Consider the following 23,748-nt stretch of genomic DNA (forward strand, 5'->3'; position numbering starts at 1 on the left):
AGTATTTGGCTTTTTGGTTTGTTGAAAGTTTGATTTTGTTTGCTTCATTTGGATAGAATAGAAGATAAAAAAATTTAGAGTTCGAAAGAGAAGGAGGCATTAGAATCACAGACGATGCAGTTTTGAAATGCTCTTACATTTTGGTAGCTGTTTCTAAAGTTTCATTTTTATGTTTTGAATAGAATAGATTGTCCCATTCACCTTCTCGGAAGTTAACAGTAACTTCTTCCTTTTTCAGATACTCCGTTGGCCAGCGGTCATGCCACAGACTATTTATTTGTTGGAAATATTGTTTACACGGTAAGCTCATCTTTGTTTATTGGGCCATTATTACATGGAATGCATGTGGGTTATACTTCTCTAAACCCTTTATGTAAGGTCTATTACCATTATTTATTTCAAATCTTGAAACTATATATTATAGATTCTTTAAAGTTCAGAATGGTTGTGAATGCAGAGTCAAGGTTTCTGGATGGATGATTAGCAGATTGCCCTGTTCTTCAAATGATCATTTCACATCTACTTGTAAAAGAAAACCACACTCAACAAGGTGATTTCTCCCAAATTGTCCAGGCTAAGAAAGGAACTAAACTACCATTTGTGAGAAGACAATCACTAAAATGAGGGATTTTCTTGAAGTAAAGCTGCCTGAATGTTCCCTAAAAATAACCCCTAGAGAGTTTGCTACCACGATGGCCCTTTCAAAGCATGACAGTCTTGCAGGAGCCAGCTTTGGAGGGGAGACGTGGGAAATGAAAATAACTCACTGAGGATAATATGGTTTTCCAAACTCCTTCTTCTTTTCACAGTATGTTGTCGTTACTGTTTGTCTGAAAGCTGGTTTGGAGACTACAGCTTGGACTAAAGTAAGTTTTCTCTAGAATTGTTTTTTTATATGATTTTTTTATGCCAATTTTTCCTTTTAAGTCTTGGGAAAACATTGAATATATAGCTATCTTATTTTAAATTGTGCATGTAAAAATTGTGGTTTGATCTTTATCAGGGAAAACTTGTGACCCAAAGTTTCCTGGTGATTCATTTGCTTAGCATCTAATACAGCTCTAAGCTATTAACAGTCATCTCATTTCAAATGTACTTGCTTCTTATTAAAAAAAAGTAAAGATATATATACACACACATACAAATGTACATACATACTGTGTTAGTCCATTTCTGTTGCTTATAGCAAAATACATGGAACTGGGTATTGTATAAAGAAAACCAAATTTACTGCTTGTAGTTTTGGAGGCTAGGAAGTCCAAAGTCCAGGGAACACATCCGGTGAGGGTCTTGGTGGTGGCGACAGTGACGCAGGGTATCACATTATCAAATGATGGAGCAGAGAGAGAGCTAACCTCCTCATTCACTCTCCTTTTTAAAGCCCTCAGAACCATACCCCTGACCACCATTTTTAATCCGTTTACTATGGCATGGTCCTACAATCCAATCACCTCTTCAAGGCTCCACGTTTCAATTACCGTAATAGGGTTTCCCACCTTCTTAACAGTCACAGTGGGGGCTAAGTTTCTAATAGGTAAAACTTGGAGGACACGATTCAAGCTTCAGTGTTTGCAGGAGGACATTCGCACTGGGAGATGGAACCGGGGGATGGGAGGAGAAGAGCTGTGGGTCTGGGCTTCTGCCGGTGCTCCTGCCCCAGGACTAGTGTTTTCGGGGCAGGCCTGTGCAGGGCACACCTGGCTGCTATCTCTGCCTCAGTCCGCAGGAATGAACAGAAATCCTGGGTCTACCTAAGTCAAGATGCATGTCCAGCAGCTGTCTCACATGAGACTGCCCAGGATGGCATTGCTGGCCGTTTCACCCAGTGAGTCAGTCAGCCAACACCCCAGGGTGTCGGGCCCTCTGGTGAGTGTGGGTGCTGTGCTGAGCAGGCCGGACCTGCCTTCCAGGAGTGGGCTTGTGCGTCCTCTAATGCACCTTTGCTTTCTGTAAGGAAGGGACAGGCACATAATACGCTGTTCAGTGCTTTTCCACATCCAGGCAGTAGAGGAAGTTACTTGAATTCATTATTAAACATTCTGAGACAAGGGAAATAGGAAGACTGACCTCTCCAGTAACTAACTGGTGAGTCATCATAGCCTCTCCGTAAGGAACAGTGGCCCAGAGCGAGGGATTCCGCAGCAGCGGGAGTTCATGTGGATCTCCTGGGCAATCCAAACCTCCTCTGAGCTTCTGCTTTCTTTGCAGTTCAGTCATCTGGCTGTCTGGGGAAGCATGGTGATCTGGTTGGTATTCTTCAGCATCTACTCAACTATCTGGCCCACCATCCCCATCGCTCCAGATATGAAAGGACAGGTTAGTTCTCCTAGTTGTGAGTATGCCTTCCATCTCTCATGACAGCTGTGTTGCTCCACGTGTGGGTGAGTGGGTTTTCTGTGTCTCATAACAGTAATGAACATTGAGTGAACCCAGGAGATTGTCTTGTACCAAAATGAACATTTCCCAACAAAGACACTTAGGGATTTTAAAGAAATCATTTCTATTGTAAAGCAATGTGATTTGTCCCCACAAAACAAAGCAAGAAAAATACCCACTACAACAGCCATCATTTCGTGCTTAGAATATCTGCCTCTCTTCCCTCAGGACAAGGGTGGGTCTGGTCTGATGCATATTTCATTTGGGGAATTTAACAATGCAGAATAATAGATGGGGCTGCAGCCGATTGTCATGGACAGTTTTAAAAGCAGAGGACCATGATAGCTGACAGGATGGGGTCAGGTGGTGTGTGTCCAGAGTCCTGGACAGAGAGCTGCTCTACTCCAGTTCACGTGGTCGCCAGCCCTCACTCCCATCAAGAGGTGGACTTTCCAGCTGCAGAGGGAATGTGCCAGCATTTTAGTGTAGGAGTCACATAAGCGTGCTGGCCTGTGTGGTTCCAAGGCTCAGCTTAATGGTGAAATTGACATATTCGGGGACATTTCTAGTAGAAATGTAGTCAGCTGTTCCTACCATCCAAGAGCAAAGAATTGATAATATTAAATCACATTTTACTTTTGTATAAAAGTCTTGTTTTTTTTTTTTTTTTATTACTTGAACTGCGTCGATTTCCACGAGGCAAATAATGTTGAGAACAGAACATAGCTGAGTAAGACCAAGGTTTTTATTAGGCATTGAATGAGAGGATTAATGCAGAGTTCATGTACAATTGTACATATTTATGGGGTGTTGCGTGATATTTTGATTACTCATGTATATTAGGTGTAATGATCAAATCAGGGTAATTAATGTCCATCACTTAAAACATTTATCATTTCTTTGTATTGGGAACATACAAAATCCTCTCTTCTAGCTAATTGAAAGTATACGATAAATTATTGTTAATTATAGTCACCCTGCAGTGCTGTAGAGCACTAGATCTTTTTCCTCCTATCTAGCTGTGATTTTGTATCTGTTAACCCACCTCTCACAATCCCCTCTCCTGTTTACCCTTCCTGTTTAGCTTCCACATGAGTGAGAACATGTGGTATTTGTCTTTCTGTACCTGGTTTATTTCACTTTAACATAATGTCCTCCAGGCTAATCTCATCCGTGTTGCCTGAAGGATGGGATTTCATTCTTTTATGGCTGACTAGTATTCCATTGTCTGTATATACCATATTTTCTTTAGTCATTTATCCACTGATAGACACATAGGTTATTTCATATGTTGGCTATTGTGAATAAACATAGAGATAATAACATAGAGATAAAAACATAGATGTGAATAAACATCTGCAATAAACATGGGAATGCAGATGTCTTTTTGGTGTTTTGATTTTCTTTCCTTTGGATATATACCCAGTGGTGGGATCGATGGATCGTATGGTAGTTCTATTTTTAGTTTTAAAAAACATTTTTTAACACTTTTGAAGATTTACTTTGGTGGAGAGTGGCTAAAACTTAGGCTGAAGTCTCGGAAAAGCTTTCTGCTGACGCAGGAGGAATTATATGCCGTCATAGAAATAGGAACTGGGCTGTTGTCAGTAAAAGGAATTGGCTCCTTTTGGGGATTATTGAAAAGATACCTGAGCTATGTCCATCCTTGGGTCCTACGTCAGTCAATGCTTAGGAATAAGGGGTATTCTAGGGAAGGACTGCTTTTTAAAAATTACTATTTTAAGCTTGCCTCTAGTGGTTTTTATAAACCATTTTTTGTAGTTTCCTGAGCCGTAGATTTCTGGCAAATGAACATGGTTCTTTCAAGCTCTAGAATTAGACTAGTGTCTAAAGGCAAACGGCATTTCTCACCCAGGAGCCAGAGAGAGATCTGACACACAAAACCTTCTGTCTGTTCACAACATCTTCAGCCACTGAAAAGGTGCATTGTTCCTGCTGGGGTTTCCTAAACTAATTTGATAAAATATTTCTTTGTCTTGTCTATTATATTTGGAGTTTTTCTCATGACGGAAAATGCAGATTTTCCCTTGAGGGCAAAGGAGGAAGGGCTGTAGAATTGAAGAGTTGTTCTCTACTGTCAAAGAGCCTTTATCTTCTCTACAGCACCTCATGATGTGGTGTGTAAAACCCACCCAGACAACGAGCCAGGAAGTCCCAGTGGAAGTTTTAAAATCAAAGAAGTCATCTGCATACTTCCTGTCCTGAAAATATGCAACATTTGTGGGGTTTTAAGGGGCACCCTGTTTTTCCATTTTTCTAGGCCTGAGCTTAGATCTTCAGTAAATTAAAAATTCAAATTGTGTCTCTCCTGGTTAATGCCAAAGTCCTCAGCTAAGAAAAGCATGTGATGATGTCTTTCTATAGTGTCTGGCTACAAAAAGGGCTACTGCGAGGTTAAGGCTAAGGCTGATGTCATGAATCCTACTCACAGCGCCAATTGTCTAGCTTTTAGTCCTGTTCGTGATGCCATTTGTAACGCTAGGCGACCATGCTAGATGTCACGGCTCTTTTACCTGCCAGCAATCCTGCACCGACTGGGCGGATTGTCGAGCTAGGGCTGGGTCTGGAGCTCCCAGACCCCTCAAGCCCATTCACAGACTGGGTCACAAACCCTTCACACGCCAGGCTGGGTCACCATACCCCTTTACACAGGTCTATAAGCTAGGTAATCGGTCACACCATCCTTGGAAGCTGCAGGTCTGGAAAAACATGGCTGCTCAGGGCAGGTGCCTGAGGCAGTAAAACACCAGCCAAAGTGATGCCACCTTGTGGGCGCACTTACTCCACCCACCCACACAGTGTTTGCTGAACTACCCTGAACCAGCTCCGAGGCAAAGGGAGCCTAACCAAACTGTTCCATCTTGCCAACACATAGGGACTATGTGTTTCCCACCACCGCATGATCCTGAACTGTAAGCTCCTCCGCAGCGGGTCCCCACCGCTCATGGTCAGAGGTGGAAAAAACAAGGCGCCCTTGGCTCACCACCTGCCCGAGAGTCCCTGCTGAAATGGAGCTCTGAGTTAGAGAGATGAGGAAAACTGAGTCAGGATGTGCTTACGTTGTCTTCAGGCATTTCCCAAGGAGTGTCTGAGGAGATGCCATCCCACCTGACCTCTGTTCAAGTTAGGAGTCCTGGGTTCATGTCCCAGCAAGCTATGTAACCTTTGGTAAGCCACTTAACCTGTGTTAATTTCCTAATCAGCCAAGTCATAACATCACCCACCCTAATTACCTCAGAGGATTGTGGTGATGGTATAGTAAGATAAGCTGTGGGAAATCTAAAACATACGTGCTCTTCTTTTTCCTGGAGTGGTGAATTACTTTTGAGCCTTTGTAAATAGGAATATTGCTGTGATTTAAATTTCCAACTCTTTTGGCCTAAGAATTTTAACACTTTATAGGTTCTAGATGGGATGTTTCTCATTAGGGTCCACTGACCACCTGCATCTGGATCATCTGGGTTGCTTGTTAAAATGTCAGCACCCCCTCCCCCCCCCCGCCAAATAAATATGTGCCTGCGTGTGCACACACACACACAGACACACACACAGAATTAGGATCTCTGGGTGTGGGGCCCCAACATCTGATTTTAATAAATCTCCAGGTGATTCTTACCTTTAAAGCTTGAGGACCAGTGCTCTAAAACACTAAAGATATTAGTCCATTCCAATGTTTTAGATTGTTCGTGCTACATGTTACAGGAGAAGATGGTACACTGAAAATATTCACAGCTGATTGCTTTCTCGTGTGCAGTGGTTATATAAGACATGGCCAGGCAGTGCCAGCAACTGCTGTAAGGCAGCTAGCTTTCTAAATAGGGAATTATATGAGAAGACATTACATCGTTTACCATGGAAAAATACTCCTCACCAACTTTGGTGCTTTTCCTTTAAAGTTCTTTTCATTGCTAGTAAAACATGGAAAAAAACCTTTTTCGCTTCAAAGCTTACAAACTGCTAACTCTGTCTGCAGTGCCAAGCTCCAGGCTCCAGCCATTTTCTGGCATATGAGAGGCTTTTTTTAAAATTCTAAATACAGGAATTGGTTTACTTTTGAGGTTTATATGCACACTTGTGTATACACACACAAATCTTGGTGGACTGAAAGTAAATAGGAGGAGGAATGGTTTTGCTGTTCTTGAACTGAAATGCTTAGTTACTCACCTTCCCTGAGTAATTGTCTCCCCTGGATTTTGTAGCCAGTGCAATCGCAGGCCTAGATATGTTCCACCTGCAGTGTGAAGAGTGGTGTTTGTGTGCAAGTTGCATGTGTTCTGGTCAGTGAGCCAAGAAGTAGGGGTAAGGGCATGTTGATAGCCACCCTTGCTCAGCTGCTGTTCCAGAATGTCTCTGTAGGACAGGGGCTTAATGGTGGGATTCGCCAGAGGGTCCAAGGGAGAGACTTGTCCTCAGGTTAAACCTGCGGCATGGGGCATGGTTAGCTGTCCCCAGCATCATTTGCCCTTTCTGAAGGGACCCAGTTTCTATTCACACATGTGCTGTGATTGCTGAAGAGGCCCAGGGCCCTAGGGGAGTCATTTCTACCCCTAGCTCCGGGGAAGAGCTTAATCCTGTCCCCCTCTGCTGTAGTGAGTGGTTCAGAAACCCTGCAGGAGAGGTTTGTTGGAGGTTTCTGGGGTAGAAGTGAGTTTGCTCCTAAAAGAAATCCATCAAAGTGATGCCCTTCTCTTGTAAACGGTGTGGTCCCTACAGTGATGCCAGGAATTGTTCAGCCACGAGGAGGAAAACCATACTCAGGATTCTACTACTGTGAAAGATAGACTAGGAATATAGAATGAAAGTCAGTTATGCAGTTGCTGAGCCACCAAATGATGCCATCCCTGAAGGCCACCCTAGGTTAGGCTCTCCAGAGAGCCACTCCTGTATGTGCTTTTGTGGGTCGAAAACATTTCTTACCCAAGTGTTCCCTTATATTCAGTCTATGGTCAACCAAGGAAATAAGTGATTTTTTAAAACAGGCTTAAAGGTTTTGGCATGGCGTATTTTACTATACCCAAAGTTTCATATTTAAAGAATTGGTAAAGAATTACGTCAGCATTGCAATTATTAGGATTTTAGGTAATAATATCTGAGAAACATCTACTGCGAATACCCTAAGCTTATTGGAATTATCTTTAATGCAACAATAGTGAATAGAATCATTCCTGGCTTCCTCAAGTATCACCCTGAGGAGTGCTCAGCCTTACAAAGGAGGAAGTCCCATCAACAGACTTGCCTTTTGGTTTGAAATAACGTCCTGGCATCTCCTTTGTACTGTTTTCTTGAGTGTTGATCTTGGCCACATTATTTGTTAAAGTCCAGTTTACATTTGACTTTTAAACTTGTATGTTTTGTGTAATAGTAAGACTGACTTACAAGAATAACACACTGTGTTTCTGGATGGCATTATTGTGTGAATAAGTTGCAATATGAGCAAAATTAGGAGGGCACAGACTTCCTGGTTTCTGACACACCTGTGACACTTGTCACCCGCATCTGGGGTCCCCCATCTGAGTGTAGTTCCCCACATCAATCCCTGTCTGAGATAATCAGTAGAACCAAAAAAAATTAAAACTATACCAAAAAAAACCCCTTTTCATTGATAATGAAAAGAAAAATCAGAAATGTTCGCTTGAAAAATATTTGGGCTATAAGATCAGAAAATTCAGGCATCCATCAAACAAGAATGGCTTTTGTAGTTGTTACATGTAATGCCAGTTGTTTTTGTTTCTGGTTAACAAACAAGGGAGAAAGTGTATTTTTTAAAAATTGTAAGTTCCTTAAAGTGGTTTCAGTTTCTATCTACAGGTGGTAAAAGGAATAGCAGCCCGTTGTCCTGATGGCTTCTCTGAAATGCCTGCAGGACCAACAAAATCATTCTGGATTAAAGTGACCCAAATCAAACTTCTTTCCTATTCAGTACAAATCCTAACTGTGAAAGTAGGATTTGAACTAAATTAACCCATTGCCTAAGACATTTATACAATTAAGTCTATTGTTTATAACATCCATACTTGGGTTATTTCTGAACCTCAGTTTCATCAGGTATATGAAGTATATACTCTCTATCTTTGGATTTAATAGGGAAATTGAAAGACAATAAGGCATGTAAGTAATAGTAGATGACATTTATTGAACAATTACTGTGTATCAGACATATACATTCATATTAAAATGCATATGCAATTATGTGTAATCAATTAAACATCAGCTCATTATAATCTGCACTGTCTGAGGAAACTGAGGCATAGAAAGAAAGGATCAGTTCCTTGGTCAGGCTGGGAGTGGAGTAGCTGGAATTTCCCTTGAAGTCTGTTAAACTGCAGGGTGCGAGTCCCCTTACTTTGTCACTACGGAAAGTACCCAGGGTGGTGATGAACCAGGTGTCTAATAGGTGTCAACCAATTCTCCTTAAAATTTTGCTTATATCAGATTTTGTCTGAAGTGACTTACCCTGCAATGTAATAGAATTTTTAAATACAAATGCTGAATTAGAAGACGCAAACAGATTTTGTGTTTGAGCAGCAATCTTCTGTCCACCCGCCCCAGTCTTCCCTGCAGTAAAGGAGGTTTCAAGCAACAGTACTTTTTTTTTTTTTTAAATACCTTATGCAAAGCCCTAATTCTCTTAGTCCCCGCTCCCCCTCCTCCCATGCACAGTTCTCTCCATTCTGGCAGTTTATTTTATTTTAGCCTCTCATTTTAATGATGCTGTGTGTTAATTAAAGGTCGGGAGTCTTTGATTATGATTTATTTTTCTCTTCAGTTAGAGGTTTTGTTGTGGTGTTGGTATTTGTCATTCATTCTGATGTTAATTTTTAAAATATCTGTCAGCAAATTAAAGTACACATTACATGCTGATTTTGTTTGTTTATATCATTTATGCTCGGTGGTCAGAGTACATTTGATGTGGTTTTGAACTTTTCCTTTCTCGAAACATGTGGAAATGTCTATGTGGGCCACTCCTGTTAAGATTCCACGCTTAAGATTCTATGCAGGGCTTTACTTCTCTGACATCTGCAGAGGGAGGTGGCCTTGTCTGGTGGCTGGTGACCATCGTCACTGCAGTTCCCCCACCCAGAGATGGCAGTTTGCCTCTATTTAAAAGGTAGAGGAGTGCTTGAGAAAGGCCACCAGATGAAGGATTTATACAAGAAAACATGAGCAGAGTAGGTTAGACAGAAGGGAGAACATAGAAGTACAGTATGCTGTTAAATGTGTACCAAGATTTTTCTGTTGTGTGTAAATGATAATGCAAAGCTATTGTTGATAGTATCTAAAAGAATGAAAATAGTGAACATACTTAAAGTAGATGAGATTTTCAGTTACCATGTTTCCATCAACAAAATAAAATTTTGCTGATAGAAACATGGTGAAATATTAAAGTGTCCACTGAGGAAACTAGATGCTTTTGGAGCCTGGATTACCAGCTGTCATAGTTGCTATGGCTTGAATGTGTCCCCTAAAGTTCATGTACTGGAAATGTAATGCCTAAAGCAACACCATTGGGAGGTGGGGCCTGATGAGAGGTGATTGGGTCATGAGGGGAGAGCTCTCATGAATGGATTAATGTCACTATCGTGGGAGCAGATTAGTTATCACGAGGGTGTGTTGTTGTAAAGCACATCCAGCCCCTGGTGCGTCTCAGTCTTCCTCACGTGTTGGCTTCCACCTTCCGCCCTTGCACCATGGGGTGACGCAGTACAAAGGCCCTTGCCAGGTGCTGGCACCGTGCTTTTGGCCTTCACAACCTCCAGAAATATGAGCCAAATAAAGGTCTGTTCCTTATAAGTTACCCAGTCTGTCATATTCTGTTATAGCAGCAGAAAACGGACTAAGACATAAGTGTTTGGCATTCCTTTGGCTAAAGACAGGAAAAGAGAATGTCTGTGCCCTTTGATTCACAATATATTTAATGATTGCTCCCTGGTTTTGAAAGACAGAAACTGAAAGAAGGATGTATGTAAATGTGCAGATACTTTCAATTATTCTCTGAAAGCTAACCCCACCCACTTTGCTCAGCAGCAATAAAGACGTCTCTTGTGGACAGGGTGCAGTGGCGTCTTGTCATTTCTTCCTGCCCTACATCCATTTCCCCTTCTTCTGGCCACACCCCCCAAATCCCTTCCCCTCTTTCAGAACATGCATTCAAATGGTGCTAGTTCTACCTCTGCTCCACCTCTGGGGTCTCGGTCTGCAGTCACCAGGTCTTCCATCTCATTGACCTCGGCCATTAAGTCAGGAATGGGCCTGCCACTCCATGCTGGGACACTTAGAAACAATTCAAGGATTTTTTATAGAAACTAATGGCAAGGCGGCAGCGGGAAGCTCTTTTGCTGCTGGGTTTGTTATATGAGGATGACGTTGGCATGGAGCTGCAGGGGGCCACCGTGGAGAAAGTACCTGGCTGAGGATGAATTGAGCACAGAGGAAAGCCCAACTCAGAGCTGACAGCATTGAGTGTGCCCTGATTCAGCTCTGCCTGAAGCCAAAGCCATCTCTGAACTTTTAGATACCCATAAGTCAATATGTTCCCATTGTTGTGTGACACAATTCAAGTTGGGCTTATGTTACTTCTGAAAAGAGTCCCAATTAATGAAGAAATTAATAACTCAAGTTACAGACACAAAGGGTAAAATTGTCTGAGTCAAGTTAAGATAGAGGGAACGCTCCTATCCCTTCTGGAAAATTGGCAGTCATCGTTATGTAGGAGAAAAGCAGCTAGTTAACTTTTCCTACTTGAGTCTACCAAGTTGGGAGTATGAAAGGACTTTGCTGATTCTTTGTAGCCTTTAGTATGTCCCGCCCCTGGCTCCCCCACCCAAGGAAAAGATGAAAGGCTTGGGTAGAACCTAATTGTTTGATATAGAGAAGGAAGGAAATAGGAGCTTTTCTGGGAGAGGCCTTTTCTAACAGAAAGCTCCTGGCAGCCAACAATTCAAAATGGCTTAGAGTTAAGTAGTCCTGAGAAGCACTGTCCAATAGAAAAATAATGGGAGACACGTGTATAATTGTAAATTTTCTAATGGCCTCATTAAAAAGACAAAAAGAAATGGCCAAAATTAGTTTTATTAATATATTTTATTTAGCACTACATGTCCAAAATATTATCACTTCAAGATGTGATCAACATAAAAAGCAATTGTTAATGAGATATTTTGCATTTTTCTTTTTGTACTAAGTCTTTGAAGTCCAGTGCATATGTTACACTTACAGTACGTCTCAATTCAGACTAGACATATTTCAAGTGCTCAATAGCCACATCTGGCCAGTGGCTGCTGTATTGGATGGCATGGTTCTTAACCAACAGAGATTTGGAAACTCAGATTTGCTCCCCAAAGCTAAATTTAGTGCAAGCATGATACAGAGGTAGGAAACCCAGCCTCAGCCCAGATCCTCCAGGTTCCTTGAACACACTCAGGGTATGTACTGCCTGACTTCTATTTTAGTCACTTGCAATTGAAAAGACTTTGGCTCTTACACAAGACTTTTCCTAAAAATAAAATCTGGGGACACCTGAGCTATTAATCTATGGGCTTATTAATTGTCTTAAGAGGAGTTTATAAATCATGATTTATAAAGTGTGGAGCTGACTTCAAGTATTTTTTCCAAAAATGTTGGCAAATATCTCAATCATTTTCTCCCAGATGTTAGAAGGAACAGGTCAGGACCTATGACTTTGGTCATATTTATGTCATACTGCAAGCAGCTGAGCAATAAAAGTCTAGGCTGCTGAAAATAGATTAGGTCTGTTCCTTCCAAAGATTGGCTTATTCCGTAAGTGGCAATTTCTAAGCAGGATTATTGTTTAATTCCTTAGATTGTGTGACTCTCACCCTTTTGTCCTTCTTGAATTTCAGAACCTTTCCCCCCATGATGATGAATCCAAGCCCTGTCATTTTTACCTCCTAAATATCTCTTAAATATTTCTTCTTCCATCCAGTTCTAGTCCCATCTAGTTGGTCTGTGCTGCATCATTCTTGCCTGGACTGTTGCAGTAGCCTCCTGACCAGTTCCATCCCTCTACTGTAGTCACGTGATCTTTCAAAACACAAGCCTGATGTAGTTGTTCCCTGGCTTCCTGTTGCTCTCAGGATAACGTTGGGTGTCACTGGCCCCTGCAGCCCCGAGAGGCCCCTACCCCAGCTCCTGTCACACTCTCCCGCACCCCACCCACACTGGTCGTCTGTCTGGTGTTTTCCATTTGAACTCTTCCCAACATTTGCACTGCTCATCTCACTTACTGAGTGGTCTCTGCTCTCTATCTGGGTGATGTTCAGACTGTTCTCAGGTCTCCCATGAGTCATTGCTTCCTCAGGGAAACCTTTCCTGGCATCCCTGACCTACATCCTCTTCTTGGATGTCCTCTTAACACAGTTTACCTCTCCTTCCTTGTACTTACCATAGCTAAAAACCTACAGATGTGTATGAGATATCACCTCCCACCCATTAGGATGGCCACTGTCAAAATGTGCATATGTGCATGCATTGGGGAGGATGTGGAAAGACTGGAGCCCTTGTGCACTGCTGGTGGGAACGTAAAGTGTTGCGGCTGCCGTGGAAACAGTGTGACAGTTTCTCAACCAACTAAAGGTAGAACCACCATGTGATCCAGCGGTCCCACTTCTGAGTGTGTATCCAAAAGACTTAAAGCAAAGATATTTGTAACCCATGTTTATGGCAGCATTATTCTCAGTAGCCAATAGGTGGAAGCAACCCAGATGTCTATCAACAGATGAATGGGTAATCGGAATGTGGTATAGACACACTATGGAATATTATTCAATCTTAAAAAAAGAAGGAAATCCTGTCATCATGCTGAAATTGAGGACATTATGGTGAGTGAAATAAGCCAGTCACAAAATGACAAATACTATACAATTCCACTTATACTCATATGCGGTATCTATAGTAGTCAAACTCATAGCAATTCGTAGAGTGGTGGTTGCCGGGGGCTGGCGGGAGGGAGAAATAAGGAGTTGTTGTTTCATGTGTATAGAGTTTTAGTTTTGCAAGTTGAAAAAGCTCTAGAGATCTTTTGCACAAAAATGTGAATACCCATACAGTTGACACTACTGAACTACATACTTAAAAATGGGTAAGGTGGTAAATTTTATGTTTTTTACCAGAATTTTAAAGATTTGCCTTTGTGTGATTTTATAATCAATATTAGTTTTCCCCTCTAAACTATAGTCTGTGTGAGGAAAGCAAGTGTTCTCCAAAATATCTTTGGTACCTAACATCTATCTTTTTCAGCATTCAGTAAATATTTAAATGAATGAATTATTAAAATAAAATTGAACCACCTCTTATGTAGAAATGAGGGAATGTAGTTGGCTCTGTGCAGTGCTTACTATCTGTTTGCTGAGTTGATAATACAAACAGGCCAAATATTTGAACGTTTAGTTGTAGCCTAGCGCAGGATCTATACATAATGAGTGATTGATAAATTAATTTAGCATTTTTCTTAAGAGAAATGTGCTCAAAAAGCCAGTACACAAACTATGCATTTTTCCACCCAAAGAATGATAGAACATTTCCAGTTAAAAATTTAGCCAAATCATTTTAGCTACCTAGGTAATATCTATAGTGTAATATTCATTGATATTTGTATTTGAAAAGAGTTAATAGTCCCTTTTAATTATTTCATGGAAAATGTTTGTTTTGGAGCTGATGAAGAAAAGATAAAAATTGAATCAAGATAGATTTTTGAGTACCTAATTCCAGAAGGTACTACGCTAATCGTTTTCCAATGTGAGGAAGACAGTGGGTCCCAGGTGGTGCTAGCAGAGGTGTGCATACTGTTAACCAACACATCACTGGCAGCCTTTCATCACAATGTTCAAGAAGGGATTGGCATTTTCTTTTTTAGGGGGAGGAGACATAAAACCAAATGTAATTTACACATTAAGTAAAACAAAACTATAAAGCCAACAAAAAGCAAATTATCAAAATTAATTTGATGTGACAGACGATTACTTTCTAAGAAAGCAAATCACACTTACGTCATAAAAATGAGCAGATTGCTACAAAGCAATTCTTTGAGCCAGGCAGGCCCATGCTTCCTGGGGATTGGCATTTTTGAAGTCATAAATATAAGCACATAGTTGGAGAGGGGTTTTGATCAAGAAAATGTTAGGCATAGATAGCGTTTAGTTAGCAGCTGGCCTCTGGTACATCTGAGATGATTTCATGCAAGAAATGGAACTTCTTTAAGGGACTGTTCCTTCGTAGATCAGGTGGTGAGGCGTTCCAAACTCGTGGGTTGTCTTAGAAGAGGCTTAATGGGACGGACGAGTCTGGCCCCCAGAGCTGACTTGGGCACAGGATTTTAATGTCAAGCAAAGTGATATCACAAGAGAAGAAAAAGCTTAAGATTAGGAAAATCTGTCCCCAACACATCATCTTAATGAAAGGAAAGAATAGCAGTAAGTACAGTGGTTGTGTGTACAGTAAAACCAAAAGCGGCAGGAGTGGGAAAAAGAGAAAGGGAGGAAACAGTGATCGACAGCAGGAGGATGGGGGGCCTTACCGGGGCTGAGAAGGGCAGGTGCAGTGACGAAGCTGGGAAGCGGCGGCTGTACACGTTTCCCTGCAGGAAATGACAGGCTCGCTGAGAAACCTGCCCACGTATGGCATCAAGAAAGATGAGTGACCATGAAGAAAGGTCCCATAACATGGTATGTCCGAGTTTTGCCTTTTTATGATTAATGTGAGAAAAGTAATTCTTAGAAACAAAGGACGTAGAGGGACTATGAGAAAGGAGCTTCCAAAACTCTAAACATCAGACTTCCGACTAATAAAGCAGCGTGTTTGACGCTGTATCACGTGTGAGTTCTTCATGTCATTTTACTTCCAGTTTCGAGACTTGTTTGTATTTGTTCATTTTTATATGTATTTTGCCTTCTTTAAAGTTCTCGATCATCCTTCCTTTTGAGGTCTTCTGTCCTTGGAGCCCCCACTTCTCCCTCCAATCTTGTCCCCGTTCAGTTGTACTTACTCAAAGGATCTCCTTCCGTGTTCCTCAAAGCAAGTGCCTTTCTAAGTTCCCAGTTTTGCCAAGAGGCTCCTCTCAACCTGTTGACTACCCAAATCACTACCACCATGAATTCTAAAGCCATTTTATAAGCCCCCAAACCCTCCATGCATGACTTGGAAGTGGCTCTGTTCATTAAGACTCATTAAGGACATTACTTTCTACGTTCCATTGCTGACAAAAGTACAGTGCTCCTTTTCCAGTGACTTCCTAACACAGCCTCTATTGTATACAGAAAGAGAACCCTCGAAGACCTGAAATGTACGTGTCAATCTTAGAAGATTGCGCAAGAAAATAACTGATTTGCTAAATGGATTATAAACAGACGGTTAACAGTTTAACCACCCACTTCCACTGAGCGTTGGAGAAAAATGGGGTTTCAGTTGTGCCCTTTGCATGGGAAACTTCTTGAGGACAGCATACTCTGTCACATGTAGAATGTGTAAGGGGGGGGACGGCCAAATGAGCCCACCCCCAGTCATTACCAGTCAGGCTCCCGCAGATGAGGTAGGTTACTTGTGACTTGTATAATTTGTATCAAAACTAATGATTAATGTTATGGATGGCAACTCTAGGGTGGATCTAAGTAACTTGGACTAACGCCATGTCATCTGCATGAGTAGCCTCCTGACACCGCAGACTCTGACGCTGTGAAGCACACCTCCTGTCCTGCTCTCATGCTCCCTCTCTGCTCAGCACCGTCCGTAACCACCTCCCCAGTCGCACTGGCTTAAAACCTTGAGCTGCGTCCCCCCTCTTCCTCACTGCGCACATCCACAGCGCGACCGGCATTGTTAGTCTTCACTTCTGCAGCTGTGTTGCTTGTGCATGTGCTTCAGCGTTTACAGCTGTATACCACCAGTCTTCTGTCAGATGTTTGTGCTGTGTGCCCCCAGATGGCACAGTCTGCACACATACTTGGTATATAGGGCATGTTGAAATGGCAGGGAAGGAGAGAGCATTTGGCATTGAGGACAAGAATCAAAGACTCCAAGACTCTGATATTGTCTTTTGTTGTGGCTTATTGGGGTGAAAGGATATCTTAAAACTTAAACTCTTGTAAGGCTGGTGTCTCTTTTTGAAAAATTCTTTTATCAGGCACCTAGGACAGTATCTCCAGTGGTGCAGTGAATGAAGGCACTGAGGATACTCTGTTGACCACTGGCCTTAACCTCACATGTTTGGTGCTATAACCTAAATATGCTGAATTTTATTAACTATGCCAGTCAGGATCCAAAAAACTGTCTTCAACTTAATAAGCAGAAAAAGAATACCTAGGTTATTAGGCAACCTACAGAATGTATGAAAAGGCTGAAGAACCAGGCTCAGAAAGCTGGTAGGACCCAAGGAGGCTAACATGGACCACCTGGGCAACACCCAACCCAGCACCGCTGCCATGGGATTCACACCTCTGCTAGTGGTAAATTCTGGACTCACCACTGAGAACGTCTTTGCGATACCCTGTGCAGGCAGGAGCCTCTGGTGCACAAGCCTGGGTCTCCTGCCGTGCCCAGCTGCCTCCTTTCTGCCATGGTTCTCTAGCAGACTTATGTGAACTGACCCAAATGTGTTTTAGAAAGATCCTAGCAGTGCCTGCTTTCTCCAGCAAATAAGAGGAGGGAAAATGTCTTTTCCATTTGGCTTCCATAGTGGGAAGGAATTAGGAGAAAATTTCATCTTAGAACTTTGCTTGAATAACTTCTTCCAATGAGAAGACAGATTTGACTAACTCAACAGATAATTGAAGTTCAAGAAATACAGTAAAAAAAAAGAAAAAAGAAAATTCTGTAATGCGCATAGACAAAGCAAGAGTCATCCATATAAGAAAACTTGAAAAGGACTGGATCTGGTAGAAAAGCAGACTTGAGCTTGGTACACTTAAAAAAAGTAGATGCTTAAGAGGAGGTGTCATCCTGAAAGAAAGCCACCGGGACACGGGCCTGTCCATGGAATGCCGTCTATGGAATGCCCTGTCCATGGGGCTGGCCTGCCCATGGGGTGGCTTGTTTTGGGTAGAGCAACAGTGATGGATAGTCAGATATCTGATAACCCTAAACTCAGAAATTAACTACATATAATCATTCATAATTTGTCAATGTCTTAAAGCAATTTGAATAACAATTTTCTTTTTACTTGTGCTTCAAGAAAATCCAGCAGCTAATCCGCAGTGGGCTTCCTCTTGGCACACTTGCTTTTTGTGAAGCAGCCAAAAGTCCCATCAGATTAACAAGCATAATTTGTTTTCTCAGGATGCTGTCAAGTCAGGAGCAACCAAAAAAAGAGAAGAGGGAAAAAATGTGATGAGTATAATTTCATTGTATTAATGAAAACACCATTGTAGTTTCAACTCGAGTGAATGAGTTACTAAAACCAAGGGAAGTTGCTCCCCAACCACAATCCTTACAGTGAGGATTTACTTACCTTCAGGGGTAATGAAAGGTTTGAGATGAAATTTGATTTTGCAGCAGAATTTAGGCATTGTGAGGATCTTCTTAGAACATATTTAGGTGAATTCATGTAAATCTGCTGGAAGAAACTTTACAGTCACGAAATGGTATTGATGAGCTACCATTTTTTCATTCTCAGGAGCTACTATTTATTGCTACAAGTTATGTACCTCTAAATGGAAAAGGCAACCTCTTCTATCCCTTCCTGGCCTCAAAACTATTCAGCATAAGTTCATCTTGTCAATAGAAGCAGCCAACTTTTCTGGCAAAGGAATTTGCAGTCTTTGTGGTTTGGGTAAAAAGGTGGTTCATTTTACTAGTTTCTCGATGAAATATGTTTCATGATAAATTCAATCTTTCTTCAAAAAAAATTCTCCAAATCTACTTTTCTGTGCAAAATTCAACATGAAAGCCTTTCTCTATTGAAGCAGCCAAAGACTGAGTTTGTGTGGACCTAGGCAAACAGTTTCAGGTCCAAGGTTAGGGATATTTATTGCTGGAGGCACTACATGGATTCGTATCCAGGAAGAACAAGATCCAATATGCTGACACTGATTTTCAATATATTAATTTACTTTCTTTTGTTTTAGAGGGTATTTTTTATCTCCCTGCTGTCTTTTTAATTCTTTTCCACACCTGGTAGAATGTGGAAGGATTTTTGCCAGGGATAACTAGCAAAAGTATACAATGTGTTAATACAGAGGAGATCGGCTGGTTTCATTGCACAGACTTCAGAGAAAGTTGCCTGCACTCTGACTTTGGCATAGCATGCAGGAAATTCCTCATTGGTCTGCCCAATGCAATAAACAGACCTCCTGCATCTAACCACATCCATGCTGAAGTTTCTCATGTGAGGTTTCTTTTGCTTTTTGTGTAAAAAGTTAAGGGTCCCAGCATTCCTATTCCACACTTTCTTTAGCTCCTGGGCTTTGGAATTTGTGTAGGACAGTGTTTAGGGGTTAATAGGACTTGTGGTTTGACTTTACTGTGTTCTTTATGCATACAGAAAAGGTAGACAAAGTAATCACATCTCCTGTAAAGAAATAAATGTGTGTATGTGTATTTATGTATATGTATATATGCTTTTGATACACCTTACATTACATCGGATTGATCAAAAAGATGAGAAGTTACCATTTGCCTTTAGGTTACTCATTAAGGATGTTGCTTATTTATACACTGCAGGAAGTTCTTCAGTAACCCCTGCTACTCAAAGAGTGGTCCCTGGACAGGCAGCAGGGGCATCATCAGAGGGCTTGTTAGAAATGCTGAATCTTAGGCCCCAATGCAGAACTGCTGGACTGGTACCTGCATCTTAACCAGAGCCCCAGGTGACTCACGGAGCATGAACGGTGGAGAGGCCCTGAGTCACATGCCATGCTCCCAGAGTGCCTGGGTCCCTTCCAGTAAGGATGCTATGGCGGGGCGGGGTGGGGTGCGGGGGTGGTGAGGTAGAAAGCCACAGGCCGGCCACTGGGGCAAAGAGGAAAAAGGGCTGGGAGAAAGAACATCGCCTGAGTTAAATTATGCTCATTAATTCAATTTGAGGCAGGAATGTGTGTAAATAAATGCTGACAGCTGAAGCGGCTCTGTTTCCTGCAGGGCTTAGGCAGGAATGCAGGGGCCAATGGACGTAAAACCTGCCTTAGCAGCATTGAGCAGATAGCTCTGCAGCCACGAGATAATGATGAGATGGTATTATCATTATCGTATTAGGGAGGTTTTCAATGCAGAGTTAAGTGCCAAACCAAGTGGAACTGGAGAGGCTGTGTTAGCGTAGATAAAATCTTCATTATTTGAAGAGATTAAGCTTACTTGACTGCTCCCTCCTCTTTTTAAAGAAATCAATACAGATCGTATTTGCCGGAGGTTAAAATGAGGAGGACGTGCCATGGTCGTACCCAGTGTGCCAGCATTTCCAGTATAACATGTTCACATCCACTTTTCCCCTTACAAAACCAAGTGGAGGAAAAACAGGGATGAGCACATTGAATTCTAAAGGTTAAGAACAACTCTATTACATAAACCTTTAAAATGTTTATAGGTTAAACATTTTTGGCACTTCGTGTTCATTAACTGTTTGGGGGGGCTGAGCAATCATCACCAGTTAATATTTATTAAACCCCATGTGGCATGCAGGGCAAAGACACTTGCTTAACCATTAGAAGATGGTTCTCATTATTAGTTATTTTTAGAAGCTTGTTGAGTATTATTTATATTAAAGAGATGTCTGTTTCCCAGCTTAAAAATTAGCCACAAGTCCCTTGTCCCTGATGGAATGGCTGTAAATGAGAAGGTCTATTCTTCTTTAATTTTATCTGGACATCTTTTTCTTAATGCCTCTGTGCCCGGAATGGTGGTAAGGGTGGGCACAGCTAAGCAAGTGCTGGACACTGTGAGTGATTTGTATATTTAGTCCACACTGTGATTCCTAGTCTATACGAGACACCGAGTCCTAGCAAAGCCAGCGAACCTGCTCCTGGGCACACACAGCCAGGAGGGGAGCTGGGATCCGACCTCAGGCTGTCTCCAGGGCCTCTGACAGCAGCCGTTCACCCTCCGTGCCCAGCAGTACCTTCTCTTGAAATCACTCCTGCCACTCCCTCTCTGTTGCTTTGCATTGCTTCGCCCCCCACAGATTTGTCACCCCACTTCCCCTGGGTGACAGATGCAAAGGATTACTCAAAGCCCATCTCTTCTGAGCAGTGAGAAGCCCTGAAGTGGTTAACTTTCCCTGGGGACACTCAAGTGAGAGCCAACCCTTCCTCGGGAAAATTAACACTGAATTGGGGTTCTCTTCCTGCATTTATTTTCCAGATCAGGAAGTTACAGGAAGAGACATAGGTGGGGTTATAGTTTAACAGTATAGGTTGGTAACTTTCAGTGAAACAAGCCAGATGACATTCCAGTAAGGCAATTAAGTGGTCCTATCAACAACAGTTTCATCTTAGCAAACATTCCTTCCTATAGCAATTTCTCACTATCTTTACATAACAATCAGTAACTAGTCTCTCTTGGAGCCAGCAACCTGCTGTGCCACAATCCTTATCTTGCAACAGAGACCTATAGCCTGAGGGAAGTTTCCAGTCTTCCGCAAGGTCAATATCTGAAACTACAAGGCTTTGGAAAACCAGGCCCTATGAAGTACATATGCTTTTTAGTATATTCCACACCTCCCCAGCGTGCAACATGTCTTCTCTGTGCTCTGAGAGCCTGATGCATAATTTTACTATAAAAATTTTTATTATTATTTCAGACTAATGTGTGTGCAGGTCTCTTATGCACTGGATTGTCAGGAATCTTAGAAAAGGGACTGGCATAGAATAGGCCCTCAACGAACAGTACTTCATTCCGCTACTGACAGGCCAGCGTCCACTGCTGTGCCTGGCACTGGTCCTGGGGGAGGACCAGAGGGGTGATCTGCTTCACTACCATGGAGTGGAGCTCTGGGGAGTGGAGGACCTTGTCTCTTGGCCTTCCCAGCTTCTTTTCAGGGCTGGAGAAAGCCCTCCTCTGCAGGCCACTGCGGGTGCAACTGGCGACAGTGTCACCTCCTCCCTGTGGGCCGCACTGTCTGGAACTCCTATGCGGGTTGATGTGGCCTGCATGTGTAAGTCACGGGAACACGCTGAAAAATCCAGCAAGTCCCTGAAGCCTTGACCTTTCTGTTGGACAGGCTGCTTTTAGCCTGTCTGGCTGAATATGACAGGAAGCAGGACAAGGAGTTTTGGGTGGCTGGAAGGACAGTGCGCCCCGCGCTCCCTCCGCCCGGGCGGCCCTCTGCGGGGAAGGGCGGTTGTGGCGGTGCCGCCAGTCCACGCCAGTGCGCAGGCGCTGTGCCCTGCTGGAGGAAGGACGTCGTCAGGGTTTCTCTGCGTCACTCACCGCCGGCGCCCCGTGTGCCCAGACCCGCGGGTCGCTCTCCTCCGCGGGCGCCCGTGCTGCGAGGCGGCGACTGCTTGGGCCGGCGCGTTGCCCTCGGCGCCCCGGGGAGCACGGGGGTGCCCAGGCGGCCGGCTCACCTGGGGCGGCCGCGCGCTCCCGTCCGTGTCCCCCGCGGCGCGGGCCGGCCGGCTGCTTGTAGCACCTCTGTGGTTGCGCCGCCTCGGCCTGAGCATGTCCCAGCACTCTTCGAAGTAGAATATTTGAATCAGAGCGCCTGGGTGAACAGGACTTGATCTCCTTCCTGCTGCTGCTTCTCCCCCGCGGGCCTCAGCGCGGGGCCTTCACCACCTCGGAAGTCGCCTTGTCCCTGCCTCTGCTGACGGTGACTCTGCACGGAACCAGATAACCCTCTGTGGAGATGAAAGGACAAGGTACGTGGCCTCGCCCGGTGGCCTTCTCGGGACATCACTTTGCAGCAGGGACACGGGGCAGACCACGCCGACCTGCCCTTCCTTCCGCTTCCTGCTTTACCAGGACTGGCCTGTCACCCCAAGCCAGGGGTCGGTCCCCTTTCATGTCTTTTCCTGACCCGTGCTTGTCTCCTCTCATCCTTCCATCGGGGTGGCTGGCATGCCCCGCAAGGAGGTGACTGTAAAGGCTGGATGTCTAGTCTGGGGTTGTCTGAGGAGTGTCACTTCCCCTCCCCAGCTCAGTAACAGTAGAGAGGGTAGGGTTAGAGTCACCAGCGGCCAGAATAGATGAGCCCTGAACCAGAGAAATGTGTGTCCAGTCTTTCTCATTATGCTGTTTTCTTCCTATTGATTCTGTAGCTTGTTTCTCTTCAAATTAAACAGTCATAACCTGATATGAGGGGAGTTCGATCAGAGCAAGGCATTTATGGGGCCAGGGCATTTTCCTTTTTTAAAATTGGCCTTTTATGCAGCCGCAGGGCTTGTTTTTATGCCTTGTTCCTTAATGATGTGTTTATTTACCTAGAGGCACAATTTTTTCTTGCTCTGGGTAATCCAGTATTAACTAGTAATAACCAGGATTCCTGCTGGAAGAAGGGATTTTTCAAAGAAAAGCAAAGGGAATTGTGGGTTCAAAATTCTAGAGAGAAATTCAGTAAAACCCTCCCAAAGAGGATGTAGGAAAGTAACTGGATGGACAGTGGTGTCCAGAGGGGCGTGCTGCTAGCTCCCGTGGCTCAGGCGCCACTGTTTCCAGGTGGCATATGGTATGAAGGAAGGTTTTTCCTCCAAGAATATTACAGTACCTAGTTCTGAAATTGTCAGTGTTATGCCAGTTTTTAGATAAAGTATATGTTTTTATATATCTGGAACTAATTAATAATGACATTAAGTTTTCCAAATTGCCTAATATGGCACCTTTCCCCCCAGCCCCCAAAAGAAAAGTTGGAATGTGGGGTGGCAATGGTGGAATAAAGTATATGTTGCTGGGATTAGGTCATAAATATGCATTAGCTCTTGTTCTGGAAGATTCTCAACATGGGAATGGTGACTCTTAGCTCTCACTGGGTTTGACTATGTATGTTCTGTGTGTGAGCATCTGCTTCATGTATAATGCCTGCTGTAGTTGCCCTCCCCATTGGCTTCCCTATTTTTTTGTCACATCTGCAAGTGCAGTCTGCATTTTGTAAACAGGTCACTAAATCCAGACTTGGGGCATGAAGTACAGCTGCCATTGAGCCTGACCTTACACGCTCCACAGGCGCTTTACATGATATTGCTGGTTATTCATGACAGAATCACATTTGCAGAGAAGAGCATTGTCAACTCAGGCACATTGACACAGCTGATCAACTAGCAGACACAATGCTTTTCCATATGCTAGTCAATGATACATAGTCACATGTCCACACTGTGTGTGACTCATTTGTATAAAGTTCCAAAACTTGCAAAAGTAATTTACAGTGTTAGAGGTCAGGATAGTGGTTACACTGGTGTGGAGGGAGGATGAATA

At 43.1% G+C, this 23,748-nt stretch overlaps 1 protein-coding gene across 1 annotated transcript in view; it reads left to right on the top strand.

Moving 5' to 3' along the window:
- The window catches only part of ATP8A2 (ATPase phospholipid transporting 8A2), a 584,662-nt gene that overhangs the window by 449,838 nt on the left and 111,076 nt on the right, over nucleotides 1-23,748 (top strand). Inside the window, exons 34-36 of the mRNA XM_063101556.1 lie at nucleotides 239-300; nucleotides 810-866; nucleotides 2,209-2,316. Of these exons, the coding sequence (XP_062957626.1) occupies nucleotides 239-300; nucleotides 810-866; nucleotides 2,209-2,316 (227 nt within the window). The remainder of the gene's footprint in view (nucleotides 1-238; nucleotides 301-809; nucleotides 867-2,208; nucleotides 2,317-23,748) is intronic.

The sequence above is a fragment of the Cynocephalus volans genome, chromosome 7 (genome assembly GCF_027409185.1).
Source record: "Cynocephalus volans isolate mCynVol1 chromosome 7, mCynVol1.pri, whole genome shotgun sequence".
NCBI classification, from domain to species: domain Eukaryota; kingdom Metazoa; phylum Chordata; class Mammalia; order Dermoptera; family Cynocephalidae; genus Cynocephalus; species Cynocephalus volans.